This window comes from Typopeltis vanoorti, chromosome 18, assembly GCF_054136105.1.
Source record: "Typopeltis vanoorti isolate ZY-2024b chromosome 18, IOZ_Tvanoo_1.0, whole genome shotgun sequence".
In the NCBI taxonomy this organism is placed as follows: Eukaryota; Metazoa; Arthropoda; class Arachnida; order Uropygi; family Thelyphonidae; genus Typopeltis; species Typopeltis vanoorti.
The window spans coordinates 60,122,424-60,146,186 of NC_143566.1; the positions used below are offsets into that span (position 1 = coordinate 60,122,424).

Genomic DNA, 23,763 nt, shown 5'->3' on the forward strand with positions numbered 1-23,763 from the left:
TAAAATCAAGGCTTTGTGCTCATTACAGTAGTGATCTCTTTATGGTTTTGCTACAATGAAATGTTTCAACAATGACTATTTAAATTCAAAGTAAAATTTATTTCGTAAATATTTCACTACAATGAAAACCACATGCAAATCAATTGGTATAAATTTCACTGGCAAATTTTATACCAGCTGTTTAAGATAGAGAAAAAGAATAAACTAGCTAGTTTATTCTATATTAAGGAAAGAATGATTGGTGAAAGGAAAAGCAATAGTATTTTACACTGAACAAGACTTCTTGAATGGAAGGCTATTTCAATGGGAAATTGGATGTTGACTTATTTCTGCCTGTAATGTGGAAGAAATAAGTGCCCATAGAAGGTTCTAGTAAGAGAAAAGTAGAATTAGATAGGGAAGATAACAATGGAAAAAAAAAAATTCACTAAAAACTACTGTGCCTAAATAGCTGAAATATTTTACTTGTTCTATAGGATCTTCATTCAAAATGCAGTCTGTTTTCATAGCTATGGTCTTTTCTATTGCTAATTTTCATGCCATATTTGTTACTACTGTTATTCAATTTAATTAGAGAATCTTGGAGAGCTGCACAAAATCGTTTAGGAGTACAACATCATTTGCATAAAGCAAAGACGTAAGTTTGACATTTTCAATTCTAGTATCAGGCCTAATGCCACTTTCTTTCATAATGTGATCCATATAGATGCTTAATAAGAGTGGAGATAATGGGCATCTTTGTCTTACCCATGATTTTACAAAGCATCCTGTATTTCCTTCAATTCTAACTGCTGTCTCACAACATAACTGTTGGCTATGTATTAATCTGTATAATGTTCCATTCACCCCATACCTTGTATGCCTTTTCCAGATCTAGAAAATTTAAGTACAAATCCTTGTCATATTCCCACAATTTCAACTATTTGTTTTAAAGTGAAAATCTGATGTTGACTGTCTTTTCAAGCATGCTTGCATAAATCTTACCTGGAACTCTACAGAAATTCTTCTGTAATTCTCACATTCAGATTTATTCCCTTTTTATAGATGGGTACTGTGAGAGCTCTACTCCAATCATCAGGAATTCAACCTTCTGACCATGCCCTCTGAATTATGCAGTGTTGCCACTGCAAAACTTTTATACCTCCATACTTAAGCATTTCTGGTTGAATATCATCTACTCTATCTGCCTTTCCACATTTCAAGTTTGACAGCTTTTTCTACCTCAAGTATTGATCTAATCTTGAAAGGTCCCTGTAATATAGCTATAAACGAATTATAACCAGTAATTTTACGAGAAACTTTAATGAAAGTATAGATATTTCATATTGAAAATAACAGTACATCATCACTAAGTAGAAACAAGCTAATCAAAGAACAGGAATACAAAGTACATACAAAAAATCAGTTTACCAATGAAAAATGGTTGCCATGAGCTATAAAGTAATATTTTAATAAATAACATTAGAACTAATTTTGATGTTTACATACAATGAGAACCTCCCAATTTTTTGGGGGGAGGGGGGAAAGAGGGGGAGGACAGACAATTGTTCCAATTCAGGTTAGGCCGATGTAAAAGGGTTTGGAAACTTTCTTTGAAAACCCATTCATATTTAAAACTGCTTCGATGGAGAAGAGACGAGCTTCATCTGACCAGATACTGTGTTTAGTGTCAATACTATTTTGTGCCAGACCAGACACACTTTTGAGGTTTCACGTATTCAATGTAATATTGATGTTCATTAATTCTTTTTTTGCAAATGGCCTGTCTGCCCAAAGTATGTCAAATTACATTCATAAGGTATCTGATAAATGCCAGATAATGATAGACGTGACAGTGTCTTTTGTGGTTGGTAACTGATGAGAAATTTTGTTGATAACAAAAATAGGTAAGAATAAGCTGATACTTCTTCAAAATTCTACAAACAGGTTCAAAGATACCAGAAACATAAGGGATTGGAACCCTGAAGTTTGTTGAAGAATCCATAGGTGTTGGAACAGTCTATTATCTGCTGGATTTGATGAGGGTTGTAACCATTTAATTCCATTAAAGTTTTGATATTTAAAAGTTCTTGTAAGCTTGAGGGAGAGAAGCATACGATGTTAATTAAAGACTTCTATTAATATATATTCCATTAATTATTAATTTAACTATAAAATTATAAATATACAAAGAAAAAATCATAAATTAAAATACAGAATATGAATTCTATTAATTAGACTTGATAACACTAATTTTTTTGAAACTTGTGATGAACACATTTGATGAATGTATCTGCGTAAAGGTAGGTTTTCGATAAACACTGGTCGACAAAGTACCGGAGGCTGTGCGTGTAAGAATGATGTCCAAGAATGATAAACTACCAGTATTTTCTTTTTCCATGGTGAATTGAATGCATAGATGAAGGCTATTGATTCATTTTAGGCAAGTTCATTTTCAGAATGAGGTCAAACAGTACAAACATCAAAAGATAGGGATAGGATTGAATGGATGAGAACAAGGCATCTTCCAGATCATTCAAAAAATAGTTTGCCAAAAGTGGAGACAGATGACTCCCCCTGGCAGTGCCTTCAATGTCTATAGATCTTGTTTTTCCAGCTGAAATATCCTGAGTGTATAGCAAATTCAAAAATCTTCGCATCAGGAGAGAAATCATCATATTGTAATAGTGTCAGATAATGGAATGTTGGTAAAAAGGGCAATAATGTCAAAGCTGACTAATGAATCTGGCTCTTGTATTTGAATATTCTTGATTTTTTCGAGAAAATGTGTGGAATTCTTAATGAATGATCTGGTTATGAATGATATGCTTCTCTCTCAATTTACAAGAACTTCTCACTATCAAAACTTTAATGGAATTAAATGGTTACAACCCTCATTAAATCAAGCAGATAACTGACTCAAATGTCACAACATCTAAAGATTCTTCAGACTGCAAAGTTCCAATCCCATTTTTTTCTGGTATCTCAAAATTGGTAGAATTTAAGTATCACCTCATTCCACATTTTCCTATCAACAAAATTTCCCATCTGTCATCATTTACAAAAGATACTTTTGTACTGAAAGATCTATATCTACAGAATTAATGAACATCAATATTACATTGAATTACGTGAAGAGTCTGGTCTGGCACAGCATAGCATTGACACAGTATCCAGTCAGAAAAGGCTTGTTTTCTCATAGACAGTTTTAAATATGAACGACTTTTCAAAGAAAGTTGCAAAGCTCTTTTACATCATTCTAACCCGAATCGCAAAAGATCGTCTCCCCCCACAAAAAAAAAGTTTAGTTTGGAAGATTCTCATTTTATGTAAGCATCAAAAATAGTTTTCAAATTATTATATTAATATTATATTATATATATATATAATTATATATAATTTATATTATATTAATTTCTAGCTCAAGGCAGCAGTTTTTAATTGGTAAACTAGTTGTTGTAAGTACCTTGTATTCCTGTTCTTCGATTTGCTTGTTTCTACACAATGATGTACTGTTATTTTCAGTACAAAGTATCTGTACGTTCATTAAAGATAATTACTGTGGCATGTAATGTGTTGTTCAAATATTAATATATACTCCTCTTTGCATTCCTCTTGAAAATTTCCCAGTGCAGTTCTGTCACTGCTTGGTTCATTTAACAGTCTTTCAAGGTAATTACTCCAGACATATAGGATATCATTATCTTCAGTTTCCATACAGTACTCTCCTCCATTTCTAAGTTTTTTCAAGTCTCCAACATTTTGCCACCTTTCTATATATTTATTTTCCATACTCTTACCAAAGTCTTCCCATGAGTTTTGTTTAACTACTTTTACACATAAGTCTGTTACTTGTCAAGACTCCAACATTAGCAGATCTTATATTTCTCTCGTCTAAGGCACTTTGTACCGTATCAATCACCTATATCTTGGTCATCCTCTGGGTCGTTTTCCTGCCAACCTAGCAGAGAACACTTGTTTTGCTAGTCTTTCCTCACCCATCCTGATTAAGTGACCATACCACCTGAGATTAGCTCTGCTAACGCATTCCTGGATGCTGACAATGTCAAGTTCTTTCCTAATATCCTCATTTTTAATATGATATTGCCATTGATGCCATCTGTTCACGCCTCTAATCTTTCTCAGGACTCTCATATCTGCAGTCTCTAGTCTTTGGTCAAGTGTTTTACTTCTAACCCAGCTCTCAGATCCATAAGTTCAAATTGGTTTGAACACTGTCTTGTATACAGCTAATTTAGTGTTTCGACTAATTTCTCTCTTATTCCATACGAATTTATTCAATTGACTTCCTACCATACCAGCTTTGTTGATTCTGTTGTCTATTTCCATATTTAATTTACCATCTTCACTAAAAATTGTGCCTAAGTTGCTGAAATGTTTTATTGTTCCACAGGTTCCCTGTTCACAACACAGTTGACATTTTCAACAATTCTACCTATTTTCATTGTCTTTTTAATGCTGACCTTCATACTATATCTATTACAACTGATATTCAATTTAGTCAGGGAATCTTGCAAACTTGAAGCACATTTATTTTAGAAGTATAACATCGTCTGCATAAAGCAAAGAGATGACATTAACATCTCCAATTCTGATATCATGTATAATACCACTTTCCTTTATAATGCGAGCCATATAGATAATGAATAACAGAGAGGATAATGTACCTCCTTGTCTCACACCAGATTTAACATTAAACCATCTTCCTGTACTTCCTTCAATTCTAACTGCTGACTTACAACTCAAATAAAGACCAAGTACTGCTTGATATAATGCCCCATTGACACCATATAACTGTAGTGTATTGAATAGCTTCTCTCTTGGCACCTTGTCATATGCCTTTTCCAGATCGACAAAATTTAAATACAGATCTTTATTATATTCCCATGCTTTCTCCACTATTTGTCGTAAAGTGAAGATCTGATCCTGGCAGCCTCTATTTGGTCTCAATCCAGCTTGTTCTTCACCAAGCTTTTCGACCGTTTCTCAAGTATACTTGCATAGATCTTGCCAGGAATACTCAGTAGGGAAATACCTCCGTAATTCTCACATTCAGTTTTACTTCCCTTTTTATATATGGGTACTATTAGAACTCTACTCCAATCATCTGGAACTCGTCCTTCTGAACTATGCAGTGCAGCCACTCTAAAACTTTTATACTTCCAATACTTAAGCATTTCTGGTCGAATATCATCTACTCCTGCTGCCTTTCCACATTTCAGGCTTTTGATGGCTTTTTCTACTTCAAGTATGGATATGTATTCCTGACTGCATGCCTGGTCAGTGTTTTTTACACTGTGCTGTCATCACTGCTTGTTTCACTTAGCAATTTTTCAAAATAATTACTCCATACTTCAAGGATATCTTTTTCTCCTGTTTTCGTGTCACCTTATCATCTCTAATTCCTTTTACAGCACTCTTTCCTCCATTTCTTTAACAACCTCCATAATATCTTGCCAACTTCTTGATATTTATTTTCTATGTTCTTGCCAAAATCCTCCCATAACTTTTGTTTAGCTAGTTTTACACAATGTTTTGCTTTCTTATATTTGTCTCTATATTCTCTAAGAGCACAAGCTGACTTATTTACGAAGAACTTTTGATATGCTTTCTTCTTTTCCTTCACTGCCTCTAACTTCCTGTGTCCACCATGGAGTTCTGATTTTTCTATCCTTGCAGACAACCTCACCACATGCCTCTCCAAGGTTTGGTTCCTGTTCTCAAACTCTTTCATTTTTTCTTCAATAATCTTTCTGTATTTTAGTCTACAGTTCACATCTGAGAGCTACTTAACTTTTATTCGCTTTAAAACTTTTTTAGATATTATTCTTTTCAATATGAAATTCAATTTTATCCTGCTCAAGACTAAATAGTGATTACTTCCAATTTCAAATACTCTGTACACTCTGGTGTCCTGCACTAGGCAGTAAACATCACTATCAACAATAACATAGTCAATGAGACTTTTCTTATTCCTTGCTTCTTCTCTCCATGTGAATTTGTGCACATTTTTATGTTGGAACATGGTGTTAGTAATAACCAGTCCATGTCCTGAGCAGAAATCCAACAGGTATTTGCCATTATTATTAGCTTTGCTCTTTTCTCCAAATTTTCTCAAAATATTTTTGTATGTCTCACAATCATTTCCTACTCTGCTATTTAGATCCCCAACAAGGACCAACTTTTCCTTTTTTATTGTGTCAGTTGCTTTTCTAAAGCATCAAAAAATTCCTCCACTTCTATCTTAGTATAACCTTCTGTGGGACCATAGGCACAAATAAGTCTCATTGTCCAATTTCCCATTCTGATATTAGCCCACATCACTCTACTTGAGACTGTCTGCCATTCAAGAAGATTAGTCTCGTATTTTGTGTTGAATACTATGGCTGCTCCTTCTTTTCCTTTATTGTTATTTCCTGAATATAACATTTTGTATTTATTGCTCAGAAAGATCTCACCAGTTTTTGTCTTTTTTTGTTTCAATCACCCCTATTATGTCGATCTGGTACTTATCTAATTCCTCAGCTAGCTCCATTTCTTTGCCATTCAGGCTTCTTATGTTGATAGTACCGATCTTTAATTCTGGTGATGTTGAGTTGGGGTGTGCTTTCAGATTTGTTCCAGTAGCTAACTTTTCGCTGTTCGCCCTGGTTCCCTGGAGAAAACAGGGGGGGGGGGGGGGGGCTTCGTTTAACCGAGCGACGCCCCAGCCGGCATGAAATTTTATCATGTTGTACCATCATTCTATATTTTGGTTTAACCAATAAGAATAAATATGGTCGGCTAAATCCCAAATTGCCAGCTCATCCTCGTCAGTTCAGTATCCAAGTAGATACCCAACAGGGTGCACCACGAGAAGGTGAGGATTGGACATTAGGTCAGAAGCCCTGGTCGGTTCTCCGCATTCCTTTAAATGCTACGTGGAGGTCTACTCTCAGTTATACAGCTTTGACCCTTAAGCAGCCCGGTTTCTCAACTTTAATTCTCTTTAAAACTTTCTGTACATATTTTTCTTTTCAATATGATATCCATTTTTACCCTGCTTAGTACTAAGTAATGGTCACTCCCAATTTCAAATCCTCTGTATTCACTGAAAGAGTTCAGCAGCTGAAGTGAGCTGTATCCTCAAATTCATATATTACTTGAGAAAAGAAATCAGAAGTTGAAAACAAGAATTAATCAACCCTAACTATAAAATCTGGAAAACAGCAAGTGATTGTCTGCAAGAATGGAAAACAGAATTTCAAGGCACTCATAAAATTTAAAAGCTGTGTAAAAAAAGCTTAGCTATGAAAACGTACTATAAAGGAATCAGGAATGATAGTGGTAATCACAGTTTCTGGTTAATTGGGACAAATCGGGAGTAGAACATTTTGGTCAATGCTTCTGTTTTTGGAATGTTTCCCCATTTTCCAAGGCATGTGTTTATCTTGCTGTTGTATCAAAAATGCAATCAGATTTCAGTACTCCCACCAGATGGCCATATTATATCCACCAGATTTATTATTATTATAATATAATACTGGTAGATAAACATCAATCAGATGACTGCATTGGGTGAATGGGCTTTGAGATGGCCTAATAATTGATGTTTTTCAGCACTAATGACGAATCTTTATATGGCATCTTGGTAATGGTTCAAATTCTTATAAAATTATAAACAAAATTATCCATAAAGAAAGCACTGAAAAATCTCTACACTTTTCTGATTAGGTTCAGGCTCAGAATGAAAGATGGCAAGTGCATGCAACTGATGCTCTGTTAGAAACTGTTCTGACTTAGAAGATAACATGCTATATAATAACACAAATCACGTTTTCAGGTAGAAAAAGTTCCTAAAAAGCTGAACTGTGTGAAAGGCAGCTGGGGTAGATGAAATTTGGCCAGAAATACTCAAATATGTAAGTATAAAAAGTTTGCAGTAGCTGCATTGCATAATTCAGAAGGTGTGGTCAGTGTCAAATGCCAGATGATTGGAGCAGAGCCCTCATAGTACCCATCTATGAGGGAATGTGAGATTGTGACAGAATGTGAGAATTATAGAGATATTTGCCTGAGTGCTCCTAGTAAGATTTATGCAAGTATACTGGAGAAATAGCTAAGAAAAATTGTGGAAGGGGAGCTTGGTGAAGAACAAGCTGGATTCAAGTCAAACAGAGGTTGTCAGAGTCAGATTTTCACTGCAAGACAGACAATTGAAAAATTTTAGGAATATAACAAGGATTTGTATTTACATAGAATAAAAGCCAAAAGCTTTTATTCTTATTTTATTATTATTATAATATAATATAATACTGGTAGATAAACATCAAAGGATTTGTATCCCCTTCATGATTTGTATTTACGTTTTGTTGATCTGTAAAAGGAATATGAAAGGGGAAAGCTCTTCAAAAAGCTACAGTTATATGCAGTGGTGAGCGATGGAAATTTTAACAAAGGGCTCGCATCGTCTATCAAAAAAAAAGCTTATTTCACACAAAAACTTTTATTAATACAGCTTATGTACTCAATCAAAAAGTATGAGGGGGCAATCAACCTCTAAAGGCTATCATTTTTAAATAAATATTTGATGATCTAAACATGAAATTGCACACAATCATCTGTGTTAATTTATCTTACATAAGAAAAACATTTTTTAACTATCAAAATTTAATAAGAATAAAATCTTTTATAATAGCACATATGCAATAGTCTGCATTTTTTTTTATAAGCAAAATAAATTTGTTTTCTTTGCGATAGAAGTTTTTATGCAAACAATCTATAAATGATAAATAAATGTTATCTAAACACAATAATATTGAAATATGTTATATTTCTCTTCTGTTTTTATACTTCATGTGATGTTCAACGGTACCAACCAAGGGGCATTATTTTATAGTCCTATTTATTTATATGTGATTACCAAAAGTGAATTCTTATTTGTAAACTGGTGGTAACAGTAAATATAATATTTTATTTAATAAAATCACTTTGTTAGGTTACCGTATGAGTTTGTTGCTTAATATATTTCAAAAAATTATGTTTGTTTGTTTTTTTGAAAAAATAAAAAAGTAAACAATAACAAGGGACTCTCAAATTTGAGAAAAATTTAACAAAGGGCTTAGGCAAGCCCCTTATAACTCACCACTGGTTATATGGTGTAAATAGGATAGTATATCATGCAATACATATTCTCTATTTAAGCTGTTATAATTGCAGGAAAATGGTTTGATGTAAAATCGATGTATGACAAGGGTGCACATTATGGATCATATTATGATGGAAAGTGGTATTAAGATTGATATTAAAGGAGATATTAATCTCGGCTGTTTACTTCATGCAGATCTTTCTGAAGAAATCCAGTGCAAGATTACCTGACTAAATTGAATAATTACGGTAATAAATTTGCTATGAAAATCAGCAATAAAAAGACAATAAGTAGAAACATTGAAAACATCAACTGTATCCTGAATGGTGAACCTATAGAAAAGTAAAACATTTCAGCTATTTAGGCACAATATTTATTGAAGATGGTAAATTAAATATGGAAATAGACAACAGAATTAGTAAAGCTGATATGGCAGGAAATCAGCTGAATAAACTTATATGGAATAAGAAAAATTAGTCAAAACACTAAATTAGCTATATACAAGACAGTATTCAAACCAATTTTAACTTATGGATCTGAGAGTTGGGTTAGAAATAAAACATTTGGTCAAAGACTGAAGATATCTGATATGAGAGTTCGGAGAAAGATAAGTGGAGTAAACAGATGGCATCAATAGCAGTATCCTATTAGAAAACTTGCCAATGTTAGCATTCAGAAATAAATTAATAGAATTAATCTAAGGTGATATGGTCACTTAAACAGAATGGAAAAGGAAAGATTAGGAAAATAAGTGTTTCTTTGCCAGGTTTGCAGGAAAAAGACCCAAAGACTAAGCTGTAGACAGATTGATACAATAAAAAGTGCATTAAAAGAGGTCTGATAATATTGGAATCTTGACAGATTATTCTGGAGGAAAACTGTAATAATAATAATGATGAAGCTTTTTCATGTAGTACTATCATAATTATCCAGTACACCCTCTGAGGATACATATCGGGAATTTGATTTATGTTGAGCCCATACACGAGAGGTTGGTTGACCAACCTATATTACTAATGTACTATAGGTAAATGTATGGGTAGCAGATTAGGAAAGAAAGTACTTGTTCACATTTGATTTGAATGACTGTATATTGTATTCCTTGGGGAACACTGTTCCATAATACAGCAGTTGCATAGATGAAGGAGGAGAAGCAGCTTGTTCTGTGGGTTTCAAGGTGCACTGTGAAGGGATGTTGAGCAGCAGCTGCATGTTTATCCAACGAGCTTAGTACTAAGTGGAAGTATTATTGATGCTATTTTGGATGAACATTTTCCATGGAAATATTTATAGAATATACAAATTGCAGAGACCAAACGTCTATGTGAGAGTGAGGGGAGCGAGTTTGTAAGAGATGGGTCATTAATAACTCTGATTGCTTTCCTCTGTATTGAGTCAAGCATTTTGAGGGAGCTTTTGGGGGCCCCCACCCCATATGTGAGAGCAGTATTCAATGGCTGGGCAGATTTGTGATTTGTATCAGGTTAACAACTGTTGTTCAGGGGTGAAGTAATGTCTTGAGTGCAAAAGAAATCCTAATTTTTTAGAAGCTGAGGCTGCAATGGTTGTGATGTGTTTATGCAAGGAGAGGCTTGATGTCAAGGTAATTCCAAGAGAAATCTCAAATTGTCTGGAAATTTGGGTGTTGTCAAAAATATTGGAAGAAAATGTTTTTTTTTTTTTTAATGAGAAATAAGGCAGTACTGGGTTTTATTAGCATTGAAATTGATTAGGCTATCTGAACCCCATTGGAGGATTTGATGATGATTAATGATATTAATAAGTTTTTTTTTTTTTTTTTTTTTTTTTTGCAAATGATGCAAAATAGGGGAGAATGATGGAATCAAGCAGGAAGTTTTGGCCTGACAGGAGGAATTGCAGAGATTGTATGAGTGCACAAGTAATTGGAAATGTCAAGTTCAATGTCACCAAGTGAAACGTTCTGAAATTTAGTAGGTAACTATGAGATGCAAAGTATATTTCTCCACACTTAGTGAAGAAACTTTGATGAAGGTAGAGGAGATGAGAATTTATAAAGAACCAATAATACCCAGGATAGTCTAATTGAAAGTTGCAGCAGGCAGGCATGTTTTTTTTTGTATGGAAAACTGTAGTATTCTTAAGGCAATAAATAGTAAAATTAATTGTATAAGACCAAAAGCAAAACCTAGAACAAGATAAATTGATACCGTCAAGATAGCCAAGATAGCAACATATTACAATATCCAAATTGAAAAAGTGTTGGACAGACAGGGGGTAGGAGGCAAAAAATCCAGGAGGCCAAGGCTTGATTTGGACTATACAGCCATATGAGATGAAAGATCCAGGCAATGGTGCACAAGAAACTGTACCTCAGTGAAGATATCAATTATGATATCTTCACTGAGATATCCTCACATTTGCAGTATTCAAACTAATTTTAACTTATGGGTCTCAGAGTTAGGATAGAAATGAAGCACTTGATCAAAGACTGGAGACAACAATAAATTTAGTTTAATCCTTTATCCAAGTGTGAATAAACAAAGTTTGTGCCTGAAAGTATTTTCAGGACTGGGATAAGGTAGTACAACACTGGGAAATTCATTGCAAAGGTGGAGCAAGATAACATCACTCCTATCTCAGTATCTTCCATAATGCAAAACACATCTCCTTGCAAATGTGTATAATGTTATGCATTAAGGGAAGGGTCGCTACCCAGACTAGTTTCGACCTTTATTGAGGTCTCTTCAGTGAGAGCCAGGCCCAGATGTGGAGATACCAAGCAGAAGCAATAGCAAGGTCATCTCTACCTATAGGAGTTGCCAAAAGGTGTGCCACCTTTTTCTTTTTTTTTTTTTTTTTTATTAAATTACTTTAGATTTAGAGAAAGATTTTGAAAGTTTATTTTTCACTTGGTTAGACTATAATAAATTTAGTTTAATCCTTTATCCAAGTGTGAGCAAACAAAGTTTGTGCCTGAAAGTTTGTAAAGTAAATAAAGGTCGAAAATAGTCTGGGTAGTGGCCCTTCCCTTAATGCATAACATTATACATATCCACAAGGAGATGTGTTTTGCATTATGGGAGATACTGAGATAGGAGTGCTGTAAGCTTGCTCCACCTTTGCAACGAGTTGCACTACCTTACCCCAGTCCTGAAGATACTTTCAGGCACAAACTTTGTTTGCTCACACTTGGATAAAGGATTAAACTAATTACTAATTATATGAAGAGCCAAAGGCTTCAATTCAGCGACATGAACTTATTTAAGTAAAGGATATTGCATCCCATATTGTTTCTTAGCCAAATAAGAAACTCATTATATAGAAACTTTATATAGTTTCTATATTCAGCATGAAACTCTTTGAGTTTCTTATTCAGCTAAGAAACAATATGGGATTAAACTAAATGTATTATAGTTATTATTAACTTTATTATTATTAAAAAATAAACTTTCAACTGGAGACAACAGATATGACATTTATGAGAATACGAGGTGTAACCAGTAAGTAAGATCCCTTCAGAATTTACCACCAAATAAGATATCAGAGGGGGTCGTGCATGTGATCAGGCACCATATGGATTATGGTGCACAAATTGGGTCACCTGATTTTTGTGGTGATGAGGATATCATCAGAAAGGATCTAGAAGACTAAGGCAGTAACTAGGCTTTGGAATATGAAGACATTAAGATACAAGGTTGGTTAAGGGGTTGTTACTGGGTTAATGTGGAAAAAATTTCTCATAGAATGGGAGGGAAGAGATGGAAGTGGAATGCACTGTCTGAGTATGGTGAATGCAGGCACATTGAATGAGGTTAAATCACAATTTGATGAGCTTGCCTATATAGAAGTCTGGCATTCATAATAAAAAATGTTAAGCGATAAAGGTATAAATAATACAACTGATTCTGATTAATTTTTTCAAATATTTAACCAATTAGAGAAAATTTTTCTTCTAATGATAATTAAAATTTGTGAAAATTTTCATAATAGAAGTGTAGCTTTATAAGAACTCTCAATTTACTTTAATAAATTTAATAAAAATAAGTTAAAATGAGTATTTTTGATGAAAAAAAGAATATATTTATAAGACTACATACCTTGATTCCACAAGTAGGAATATCTCTGCAAATAAAAAAATAAAATGATTGAAATCATAAAGAAAATAATCAAGTTGCATTTTTTTTTTAAATTAGGTTTTGATTAGTAGATCAAATTTTTCTATACAAAAATCGAAGTTTATCTCCCCCCCCCCATTTCCATTACATTTCCCCTCCATCAATCCTATAAAACAATTAAGTAACTTAAACATCTTCATAGGAAGAATTCCACACACCACTCACTTCTGGATCCTCTCCACCACCCTCATTCACAAGAAACCAAGGTGAATAGACCTGAGCACAGTAATCCAGATGTGCAAGCCTTATAAAGAGGAATAAGTTCCTTATCTTTACTTGTGTGTTCTTCAATAGCCAAGTAATCTTATGAGCTACCTTAGCAATATGCCCTCAAAATTTCAACACTGTAACACCACTCCTAAATCCCTAGCTTCATCCATTTCCTGGAGTACAGTGCCATCAATGTGATACACAGCTTGTAATCTATTTATCCCAAAATGCACATAACTTTACATTTCTCTACATTAAACTGACACCCATTATCTTTTGCCCATACTGACAGCCTATTTAAGTCATCCTACAGGCTCTCCATATTGTCTTATCTAACTATTACTCTACCTAATTTTGCATCATCAGCAAACAACTGAATATTTCCTTTCAGATTATTTCCCATATCATTTATGTAAAATTCAAGCAGTAGTGGTCCTAACACAGAACCTAGTCACCTGGATTCTGTCTCTCTGTAATCACTTTCTGATCTGTCCAGCAGCTACCCTCTTATTCACATAACCAGTGTCATATTCATCCCCAATGTTGGAGAAGACCATCTACTGGAGGAGGAAAAAAAGAAAAATAGCAGTAATGGCAAAATCAGGACTCTTCTAGAGTGAGAGGTTGGTCAGAAATATAAATAACGATTTTATCAGGGTCTAACAATAAACCAAATCTCAGTCAAGAACTAAGAAAACTGTACAGGGCTTGTAAAATTCAGTTCTGGCTCAGGAGGCAAATATATCCCTAGTTAAGTGTAAAGCCTCGGAAGAATACTATGGTAGCCTAATATATCAGTCGGTGTTCATTCCTAGTCCTGGTCAATTCAGGAGTGTCTGTTAATACTGCAACTAATTTTTACACTAACTTCATCAATGTTAAAGCTAATATATTAATTACTTATATATTAGTGAATTTTTTAATCAATGTGACATGAAAAACATTTTATCAGTGATACATGGCCATACAGCTAAATGCTAATGTAATTAGCAGACAAATTTTGGTGATAAATTTGGAACATAGTACTATATGTCATTAAACAATAACTTTGTAAAATGTTTTAAATTGGTAACTAAATTATTTCACATCCTGGCGAGCGATTTTTTAAAATAGTTAGCTATAAAAAATGTATAGATAGAAAAATTTTAAATTTTTTAAGATGTATATAGGTGCACTAATTGAATTTTAGAAGTACATTAATTGAATTGAATTTTCAGTCACTTCCTATGATTGAATATGACAGATAACAGGACCAATGATGTATGATGCAAAAACTGAGAAAACAAAAACAATAATAATAATTAATGTGTATTATCATTGAATCCCACCCACAAAAGGACATCAGCCTATAATGGTGTGTGCAAAAGCTAATGACAAACTACATGTTTACCTGTTTATAAAAAAAAATTTATGACTATAGCCAAAATTTATTTTGCCCACATTTGGCTTAAATTTATATAATTTATTGTAGACATACTAATAAATTATATTACACAAAACTGTGTTATGAATTTCGTACAAATTAAACTGCAGTACATTTTTGGTAAATGTCACAAATTTACTAAGGACATAGTTAAGGAATAAACATGCAGTGCTTACAGAAAACTATGTGGAGACATTTCAGCATGGAATGTGCACCCCAACTGCAATGCAGATCTTGCATCATACCATGCTTAGCACCAAGTGATTTAGGGGTTCTTGAGACAAACTGGCCCATTCTTCTTCCTGAGCAAGTATAAGGCCTTGTTTGTTTTCTGGAGATGAATTTCGAGCAGCAATGTTTCTCCCTATTGCATCCCAAACATGTTCTTTGGAGTTGAGATCTAGTATGCTGGTACTCTATTCAATTAATATCCTCAGTCTCCAGAAGTATCTCCACTGTTTGGGTATGAAGTGTGGCACTGTAATCCATAAAAATGAATTCTTAGCCATGACACTGAAGAACTTTGCTGCAATATCATTCACCAGTCACATTGCTTTTTTCCAGCACTTGTAGCTTGATGCATTCATTAAGCATAATGCTTCCCCATACTCTGACCCCAGAACTGCTATATCTATCCCTTTCAAGGACATTCTCACAAGGGTAAGCGGTTCCACTTTCCCAACAGCTAAGTGTCATCTAGAATCGGAGAAAATATTAAAACAACTCATCTGTAGAGTACATTAGCCCATTTGTGTCTTGTCCAAATTTTATGGATACAACTACTGAAAACATATTCTATGATGAGTTGTGGATAAAGGATACAGACCTTGGGGGATATAAGCCTACTAGTCACAGATGTCTCACCAGTTTGTCGCAATATCTGCATACCTCTGCTTAAATGGAGCCAACTTGCAAGCTGACCTGCTATGGCGAGTTGATTATGTTTTGTTGTTATAACCAAAAATCTGTCTTCATGCTCTGTGGCAGAGCGAGGACAACCTCTTAGCAAACTGGAACTCATTCCATTGGTGTTTGAAACACTGCCGAGAGCCTGGATACAATGCTACGTGAGATTCCAAACTGTCTAGCAATATCAGTAATTCTGCAGCCAATTGTTCCCTGCGTGAAATCATCTAGATGATGTCTTTGAGACATTACAAGACATCTAAGTTTGCAACTTTATTTCTTCACAAAAAGAACTTCCTTCAAACATGATTTGCTTAGAACAGCCTTTTGCCTTTTATCTTGCTGAGTGCTACCACGTAACTCCTTTGCATGCAATTCGAAGATTTGAATGTGTACTCGCTTTCTATTTAAAATCAGTTATACAAATTTCCAAAAGTCGATTCATCTGAATTTGCAGTTGTAATCTTCGAAAAGTGTTCATCCCTAGAATTTGGACACTAGTAATGTTAAGATTAGTATTACAGTGAGTTAAGGATTAAATCTAAAACCCTGTTCTAAATACAAAGAGGATTTTAGATTTAATACGAAACTTTTGAGCCACCGAGGCCTTCAATAAGCATGAAGGTTGTCTCGACAGGCAATGACATTTACTCCCGACACTGAAGACATTCGCAAAATATTCGTACCCTAAGCAGGATTTGAATCCAGCCTTCTGGTTGGAGACGGACATTCCAGCATGATAAAATAATACTAAGAAAAGAGTAGAGCAATAGCAAGTAACATGATAACTCTTTAATGTCTAGAAACATTAGTTTTTCGAATATATTACATATGTAAAATCAGATTTCCATGTTCATTGTTCAGCAGAACTAGCATCCATTATGCCTCCTATTTCTGCCAGATCTATAGGAACTCATGCAACAGCTTCTCAACATCCTTTTACAGTCGTCGCACTACATACTCACAGAACCTGGTACTCAGTCATCTTTCACTCCTTCCAACCTCAATTCTGTGGAAGTCTCTCTCATGAAGCATTTCCAAAGGAATCTTCAAAGCTCAAGAAGAATATCAGATTACTCTATTCCTAATCCTGTCCTCACATGCCATCTGTCTGCTATAGGATCTTCTGCCTTTTGTGTGTGTTTTGTTGATGGATGGATGGATATATATATATATATATATATATATATATATATATATATATATATATATATATATAAATTGAGTAAGAAAAAGACCGAAGATCATTTCAACCTAAAACTGACTTCTTCCCCTCCTAAGTAGTTCTTTCTATTTGTGGATTCGGATTTATTTCAAAATATTCATCCGTCAGAATCTTGTATGGCAGCCACATTTCACTATGCTATGTCAGTGTTTCTCAAAGTGTGGTACGCGTACCCCCCAGGAGTACGCGAAAGGTCATTAGGGGTACGTGGCAATTTTCAGTTATGCATAATTAAAAGAGTCATATTTTTCAACAAACAGTGCAATTAGAGACAACCAGGATAAAACGGCGCTAACTAATGAATCATATCCCCTCTCCAACAGAAACTGCTGTATAGACCAAGCAAAACCATATGTTGCCAGCGGAACATATGGTTTTGCTTGACACCACCCCCGTCGTTAACGTGTTAAAACTAAGAAATATATAATGAATGTGTTTCAGATATTATGGAATTCGGTTGAAGGGAATTAGCATTTCAACTCAACTTTTGAAATGCTAATTCAACAGCACGATCTTTTCTTAATACAGCACCAATCATATGCAGTTCTTCGCTGCTCTACGTATCTCAAGTCTCGTAAATTACTGGTAATTTTTGCTTGAAATAATGGGAAAGAAGATGATGCTATTTGGGAAGATGACTTTGACGATGCACACAAAGAAGCTGTTCTTGATGCCAAAAGTAGTGATAGCGAGTAAGAGCTTCTTGGTAAGTCGCACCATTTTCAGTTTTTTTCTGAAAACTTTAGTTTCCGAAAATTCCTGCACGTATCTTGCAACACGATTTTTTAGCTTTAATTTTGGGAATAAAGTTAGTTATATTCGAGTAAATACAGTATTTTTTTTAGCTTTCAAATTCTTACGTATGGATCATTGGTTAATGATTGGATTTATAAAATCCCCAAAAGAGAGCAATATAGCAAATACAAGTAGCTGTAAACAACAAGAAAACTTTGATATTGCATCTGGATCAAATGAAATTGATAAGAGTGTGTCTTCTGACATCTCTAGAGAATCAAAATTTAAAAATAAATCATATTTTTTGTTTACGTGAACACATAAATTCAAATAAAATAGATATTTAATTTTAATTAATATTTTAAAAGTTATTAATTTGTTTTAATTAATATTTTAAAAGTTATTAATTTGTTTTAATTAATGATTTTTTAATTAATTAATTAGGGGTACTTGGTAATAATGAAAATTTAAGAAGGGGTACGTGGATATCTGAAGTTTGAGAAACACTGCACTATGTAGACAGCAAGATAATTTTGTTGGTACAAAACTGAATTTCATACCATAGGCAGACGCCATTCTCACTTTTTATATAGTTTCTTTGGCATGATAACCACTGAACACCTAATCACAAATCTTGCATTCCTCTTCATTATTGATAAGACTGCAGACTATGAGCCAAAATTTTGAATCCCTCAAATCTGTCATTTTAATGGCTTATATCAGGGCTGTCCAACCTTAGGGAATCCAAGGGCTGCATTTAAAAAAAATAAAAAAATTTATGCGAGGGGTGCATCACAATGCATATCTAGTAATTTGGTGAACAGCAGCGACACAACCTTGATAGCTGAACAAACAGACAACACCAATTGTGCGCTCACGTTCCCCGCGAGCACACGATTGGTGTAAAAACATCAAATAAAATTACCAACATCAAGATTACCATAATACGCATTTGATTCAGACTGTTTTATTTTTTTCGCTTGTGAAAATCAAAACCTACAGGCGAGCCGCATCCGGCCTGTGGGCAGTCCTGGCTTATATTATGTTATTAGCACAATTTGCCATGACAGTCTTTTCTTTGCAAAATCTGCAAGTATTAGCAAATTTCAATTTTTAGGACCTAAAAATTTAAATTCAGATTGGCCACCATACATTTTTAATTGGGGTGTACAGGATATTATGATAGCACTACATGAAAAACTTGCATATTACTACTGAACATGCATAGAGACAAATAAAAAAAAGGCTGACTTGATCATGTGCTGGTTAGCTGATTCAACAGTTCCTGCTCTTAAACTTGTGGTTGTGTACTAACTTAAGCATGGATGTTGTAAATGTCATCAGATAGCAGATGATTATCAATGTGAGACCATTGTCCTACTTGTTAAAAGACCTAAAGCAGGTAGCTTGAAAATATAGTCAATCCATGACTTACAACAACTTACTCCAATAACACATGGACCAGGGTGTCATTGTCATCTTCAAGGAATATTATTTAATATGCTTTTGCTTGGGTCACTGCTGCTACTGAGGATGAGGATCAGTTAGTAATGATGCAAAGACTTGGAATATCTTGCACTGTATACAAAGAATGCAGATGAAGCATGGAGTTGGGTGAGAGCGAAGTGTATGAAAAGCATCTCGGAAGAAACTGATGAAAAATATGTTCAGAGATTCACAGGATTTGAGAAAGAGAAACCTTACAAGTGATTAATGACAAGATAGCACTGCTGGAATTGGAGGTCAAAAATGAAGATCAGTTAATGGAAGCTCTCTTGAATGAAGACGTGATAGAGCTAGGAGCACAAAAAAGTTGCAGAAAAAGAAAAAAGGAAAAAGAGGAAGCCAAGTCCTCCAGAAAAGTTAGTGGGGGAGAGAGGAATTTGCCTCTTTGCAGAGTTCTTAATCTTTACTAAATCTTTCCATGTTGGAGAGATTTAGTAAAGTAGAAAGAATTATGCAAGCTGCAATTTGCAAGAATTTATTATTATGTGACACCTCCAGGGAGTCCAAAGACTGATTGAGGGAGGGCACCTACTCTACTGTCTCTGCCACACTTCACCAACTACACCAATGGCATCTACTGACCACCACTACCACTAATATTTCCACAGACAATCACAAACATCCATGCCCACAGCAGGATTTCAACCCACAGCCTTTTGGCTGCAGAACAGTTACACTGACCACTCAGCCAACCAGACCGGCAATTGTGATCCTAAACCCTAACACTTGTGGCATATCGTGAAAGAACAAGTTCTACAGATTTTTTTTCTGAGATGCAAGATTAAAACATAAACTTCCAACAGAGAAATCATAATTGCATGTACCAAATAATGACAACTATTCAAGAACTACTTGAAAAAAAGATTACTATAGTAAGCATTTTCATTTTAGTCTTTTAAGCAGTCTAGGGATATAATGAATGCTGCTATAATGACCTCTAAATTGCAGATTGCTTAGCACATCACTGAAGCTGATAAGAAATCTTTGAAATGGTGACTGTATGTGAAAAGACAGCTGACAAATTTTCTCGGGTCACTTTGAGAGGGTTCATCTATGAGCTGAATTGCTCTCCTCTAGATAGAATTTTTAGAAGTTTTAGATGTTCCACTAGTAATGTGTGTAAAATTCCATTAGTAGTAAAATAGTATATTAGATGAAAGAGCATGTCTAATTTTTTTTAATGCTGAGGAACTTGATGTAATGATGAATTTGTGTCAAGAGATTCTGGAGGTAAATGTTACTCCAAGCAGAAATGTGATCTTGTCTGGTGATTTGTATATTACTGAGGATAAGGGAATGAGCTGGGATCTATTTTGTAAGAAGAGGCAAATTTGTTTTGGTGGCATTAAACATGACAAGATTGTCTTCATCCCACTAAAGGGAAAACAGTATATAGATCAATGTTTCAGGTACTAGTTGTATATGATCTTGATGCCTAGAATATCTGCACACTGCATTGTTTGTTGAATGGCTAGAATGACTTGCACTCTTGTCTGTAAAACTGCAGAGATGATTAGTGGTGATTGAGAGTAGATTGTTTATATACATGAGAAAGAAGGTAGGTTACAGGGTAGTCCTGAGGTACTCCTGCACTGACGGTGAAGCTCAAAGAGAGAGAGCCATTAACATGTAGCAAATGACCAAAGATAAAGCAATCAACCTAATTATAGACAGTGGCAGGTAGGCCAAAGGATGGCAGAGTTTAGCAGGCCTCAATGTTTATATCATGTCAAATATGGAAATGTCAAGAGTGATAGCATAAATTATTAAACAGGTATCTATATGGAGCCAGAAAATTCATTGTGGGGGATGTATTATTCACACTATCATACCTCTCAAGCTCAATCACTGAAGAACCCCAAAATAAACAGGTCTTTTGGTTAGGAACCCAAAATTCGTTTATAATCCTAACACCCTTGCTCAGGGCCAGTGGAAGCGGGCCTGCGGTGTAGGCGGTGCCATTTCGAAGTGTTAGTATGAAGTTTCATTCTTTAAATTTTTATAAACGAATTAAGTAATAATAATTAGGTAAGCCAATATAATTGCTGCAAATTTACAAAAAATTCTTATAAATTCTTTCCACATGATTATGACAAAAAGAAAAATAAATAAATTGCCATTTGTTTGGGAGCGCCCATTTCAGCTTTGTAGGCAGGCAATGTCCAGCCTAGTGCCGGCACTGCCCTTGCTAACCACACTCTTACCATGCACTGGGAGAAAAAAAAAAAAAATTGTGTCAATCCTATAAAATAAGGGGTTTAATAACATATATTAAACCCTTTTTAATATATGTTTATATATATAATATATTATACTTCTATATATGTATAATATATATGCCCATTAATATATATATAACATATATTAATAAAGTTATTAAAAGGGGTTTAATAACTTATATATATACTGTTTGTAAGAGAAGAGGCAAGACTATTTTGGTGGCATTTAACATGACAAGATTGTTTTCATCCCAGAGAACAATATGTAAATCAATGTTTAAGACACTAGTTGTGTATGATCTTGATGCCTATCCTAGGCATCAAGATCACATACAACTGATCTGAACTAATTTTTTAAAGCCCAGACAGTCAATCTATTCTCATAGGGAGTATTTCACAATCTTTGTCACTCACCTCTGGATCACCTCTTCACTTCTACATCCCCACAGAATCTGAGAGTCCAGATCTGTGTGCAGTAGTCCAGATGTGACCTCATTAAATCTTATATAAGGGAACAATAACTTCTCTATGTTAGCATGTTCTTCAACAATCATGTAATCTGCTGCACGTAATCAACAATCATGTAAGGTGCTGTTTTGGTTTCCTTTGCAATATGCCCTCTAAATTTCAACCCCCATTCCCTGCATTCAGTTCCAGCAATCATAATATAACTACTACAACACAAAGAGAAATAATTAAACAGCAGGTTTAATCGTTTCAATATTTTATCTTCAGGAATACAATGTTAACATACACAAAAACACTGAAGAAAACAATATTGGAAGAAATGAGATTGGAATAAATTAAGACTAAAGTCCTATGGGGGACACCCTCTGAGTGCTGTTGGCTAACAGATGGTGGGCAGGAGACCTAAGAATTAAAGTTTCCCAAATTTTCGGCAGTTTAATACAACCATATTTACTAAGATTAGGCTGTTTTTTTTTTTTTTTAAGTCTGCTACTACATCTAAAGTCTTTCAAGTTTGTATTTGTTGAATGGTTTTCTTCCATCTCATAATGTGCAAGGTATCCAAGAGGTCTGCTGGACCTGATTGAGCATAGTTGTGGTGACAGATGTGTTTTTTTTTAGTTCTAGGTCGATGTTAGTAAATCTCCCAGTCTGACCATAATATAAATTGCAAAAAACAAGGAATCTTGTAAGCACATGGAACAGACAGGTGAGAATGTGGATCTTTAGGAGAGCAGAGAAGCCAGCTTTCAATGAGGTTTGAAAGCAGTGCAGAGAATCCTGAAAAACCTGCTGTTTATTTCTCTTTGTGCTATAGTTATTCCATTAAATTGTATTTTGAGTGTAAACCAGCACCGAAGCCTAAATACTCATTTACTAGTTCAATATGGTACACAGCTTATGAAGCCTCCATCAATATAGTACACACCATACACTTGGTCATATTAAACTGACAGTCATTTACCTTGTCCATACTGCTAGTCTATTTAAGTCTTCCTGCATGATCTCTGCATCACCTTCATTACTGTTCCCAGTTTACATCATCATCAAATAACTGAATATTTCCTGTCAAATCATTTTCTATATCATTGATACACAAATTAAACAAAGGACTAAGTATTGAGTCCTGTGATACACCACTGATCATTTGCCTTCTCCTGGACTCAATTCCTCCAGATATCAATCTTCGATATCTGTCCATCAGCCACCCTCCAAATCACAAGATTCTTATCCATCCCTCTATGCGGAATTCTGTCAAATGCTTTGCAGAGTCTAGCAATATCACTGAGTAGTCATTTCCTTTATCCAACTCCATTGTCACTTGATTATAAAAAGTAAGCAAATTACTAAGGCAAGACCTACCCTTCACTAAACTATGTTGTCCCTTATAGAGTATTATATTCCTATCCACCCAGTTCTGAATTCTATCTTTCTCCAATACTTGAACCACCACTCCTGAGATGCTGAGTGGATTATAATAAATTTAGTTTAATCCTTTATCCAAGTGTAAGCAAACAAAGTTTGCGTCTGAAGTATCTTCAGGGCTGAGTCAACTCATGGTAAAGGTGGATCGAGCTCTCATCACTCCTTGGGGACATGTATAATGCTATGCATTAAAGGAAGGGCCACTACTCAGACCGGTTTCGACCTTTATTGAGGTCTCGTCAGTGGGAGCCAGACCCAGAGGCGGTGATACTAAGGTGGAAGCAATGGAGAAGTCATATTTACCTATACGAGTTGCCAAATGGTGTCTCACCTTATTAAATTACTCTGGATTTAGAGAAAGA

The 23,763-nt window shown here is 34.6% G+C and overlaps 1 protein-coding gene across 1 annotated transcript in view; it reads right to left on the reverse strand.

The window, feature by feature from the left end:
• The window catches only part of heph (polypyrimidine tract-binding protein 1 heph), a 209,848-nt gene that overhangs the window by 170,246 nt on the left and 15,839 nt on the right, over positions 1-23,763 (reverse strand). Inside the window, exon 2 of the mRNA XM_090407996.1 lies at positions 13,207-13,231. Within this exon, the coding sequence (XP_090264122.1) occupies positions 13,207-13,231 (25 nt within the window). The remainder of the gene's footprint in view (positions 1-13,206; positions 13,232-23,763) is intronic.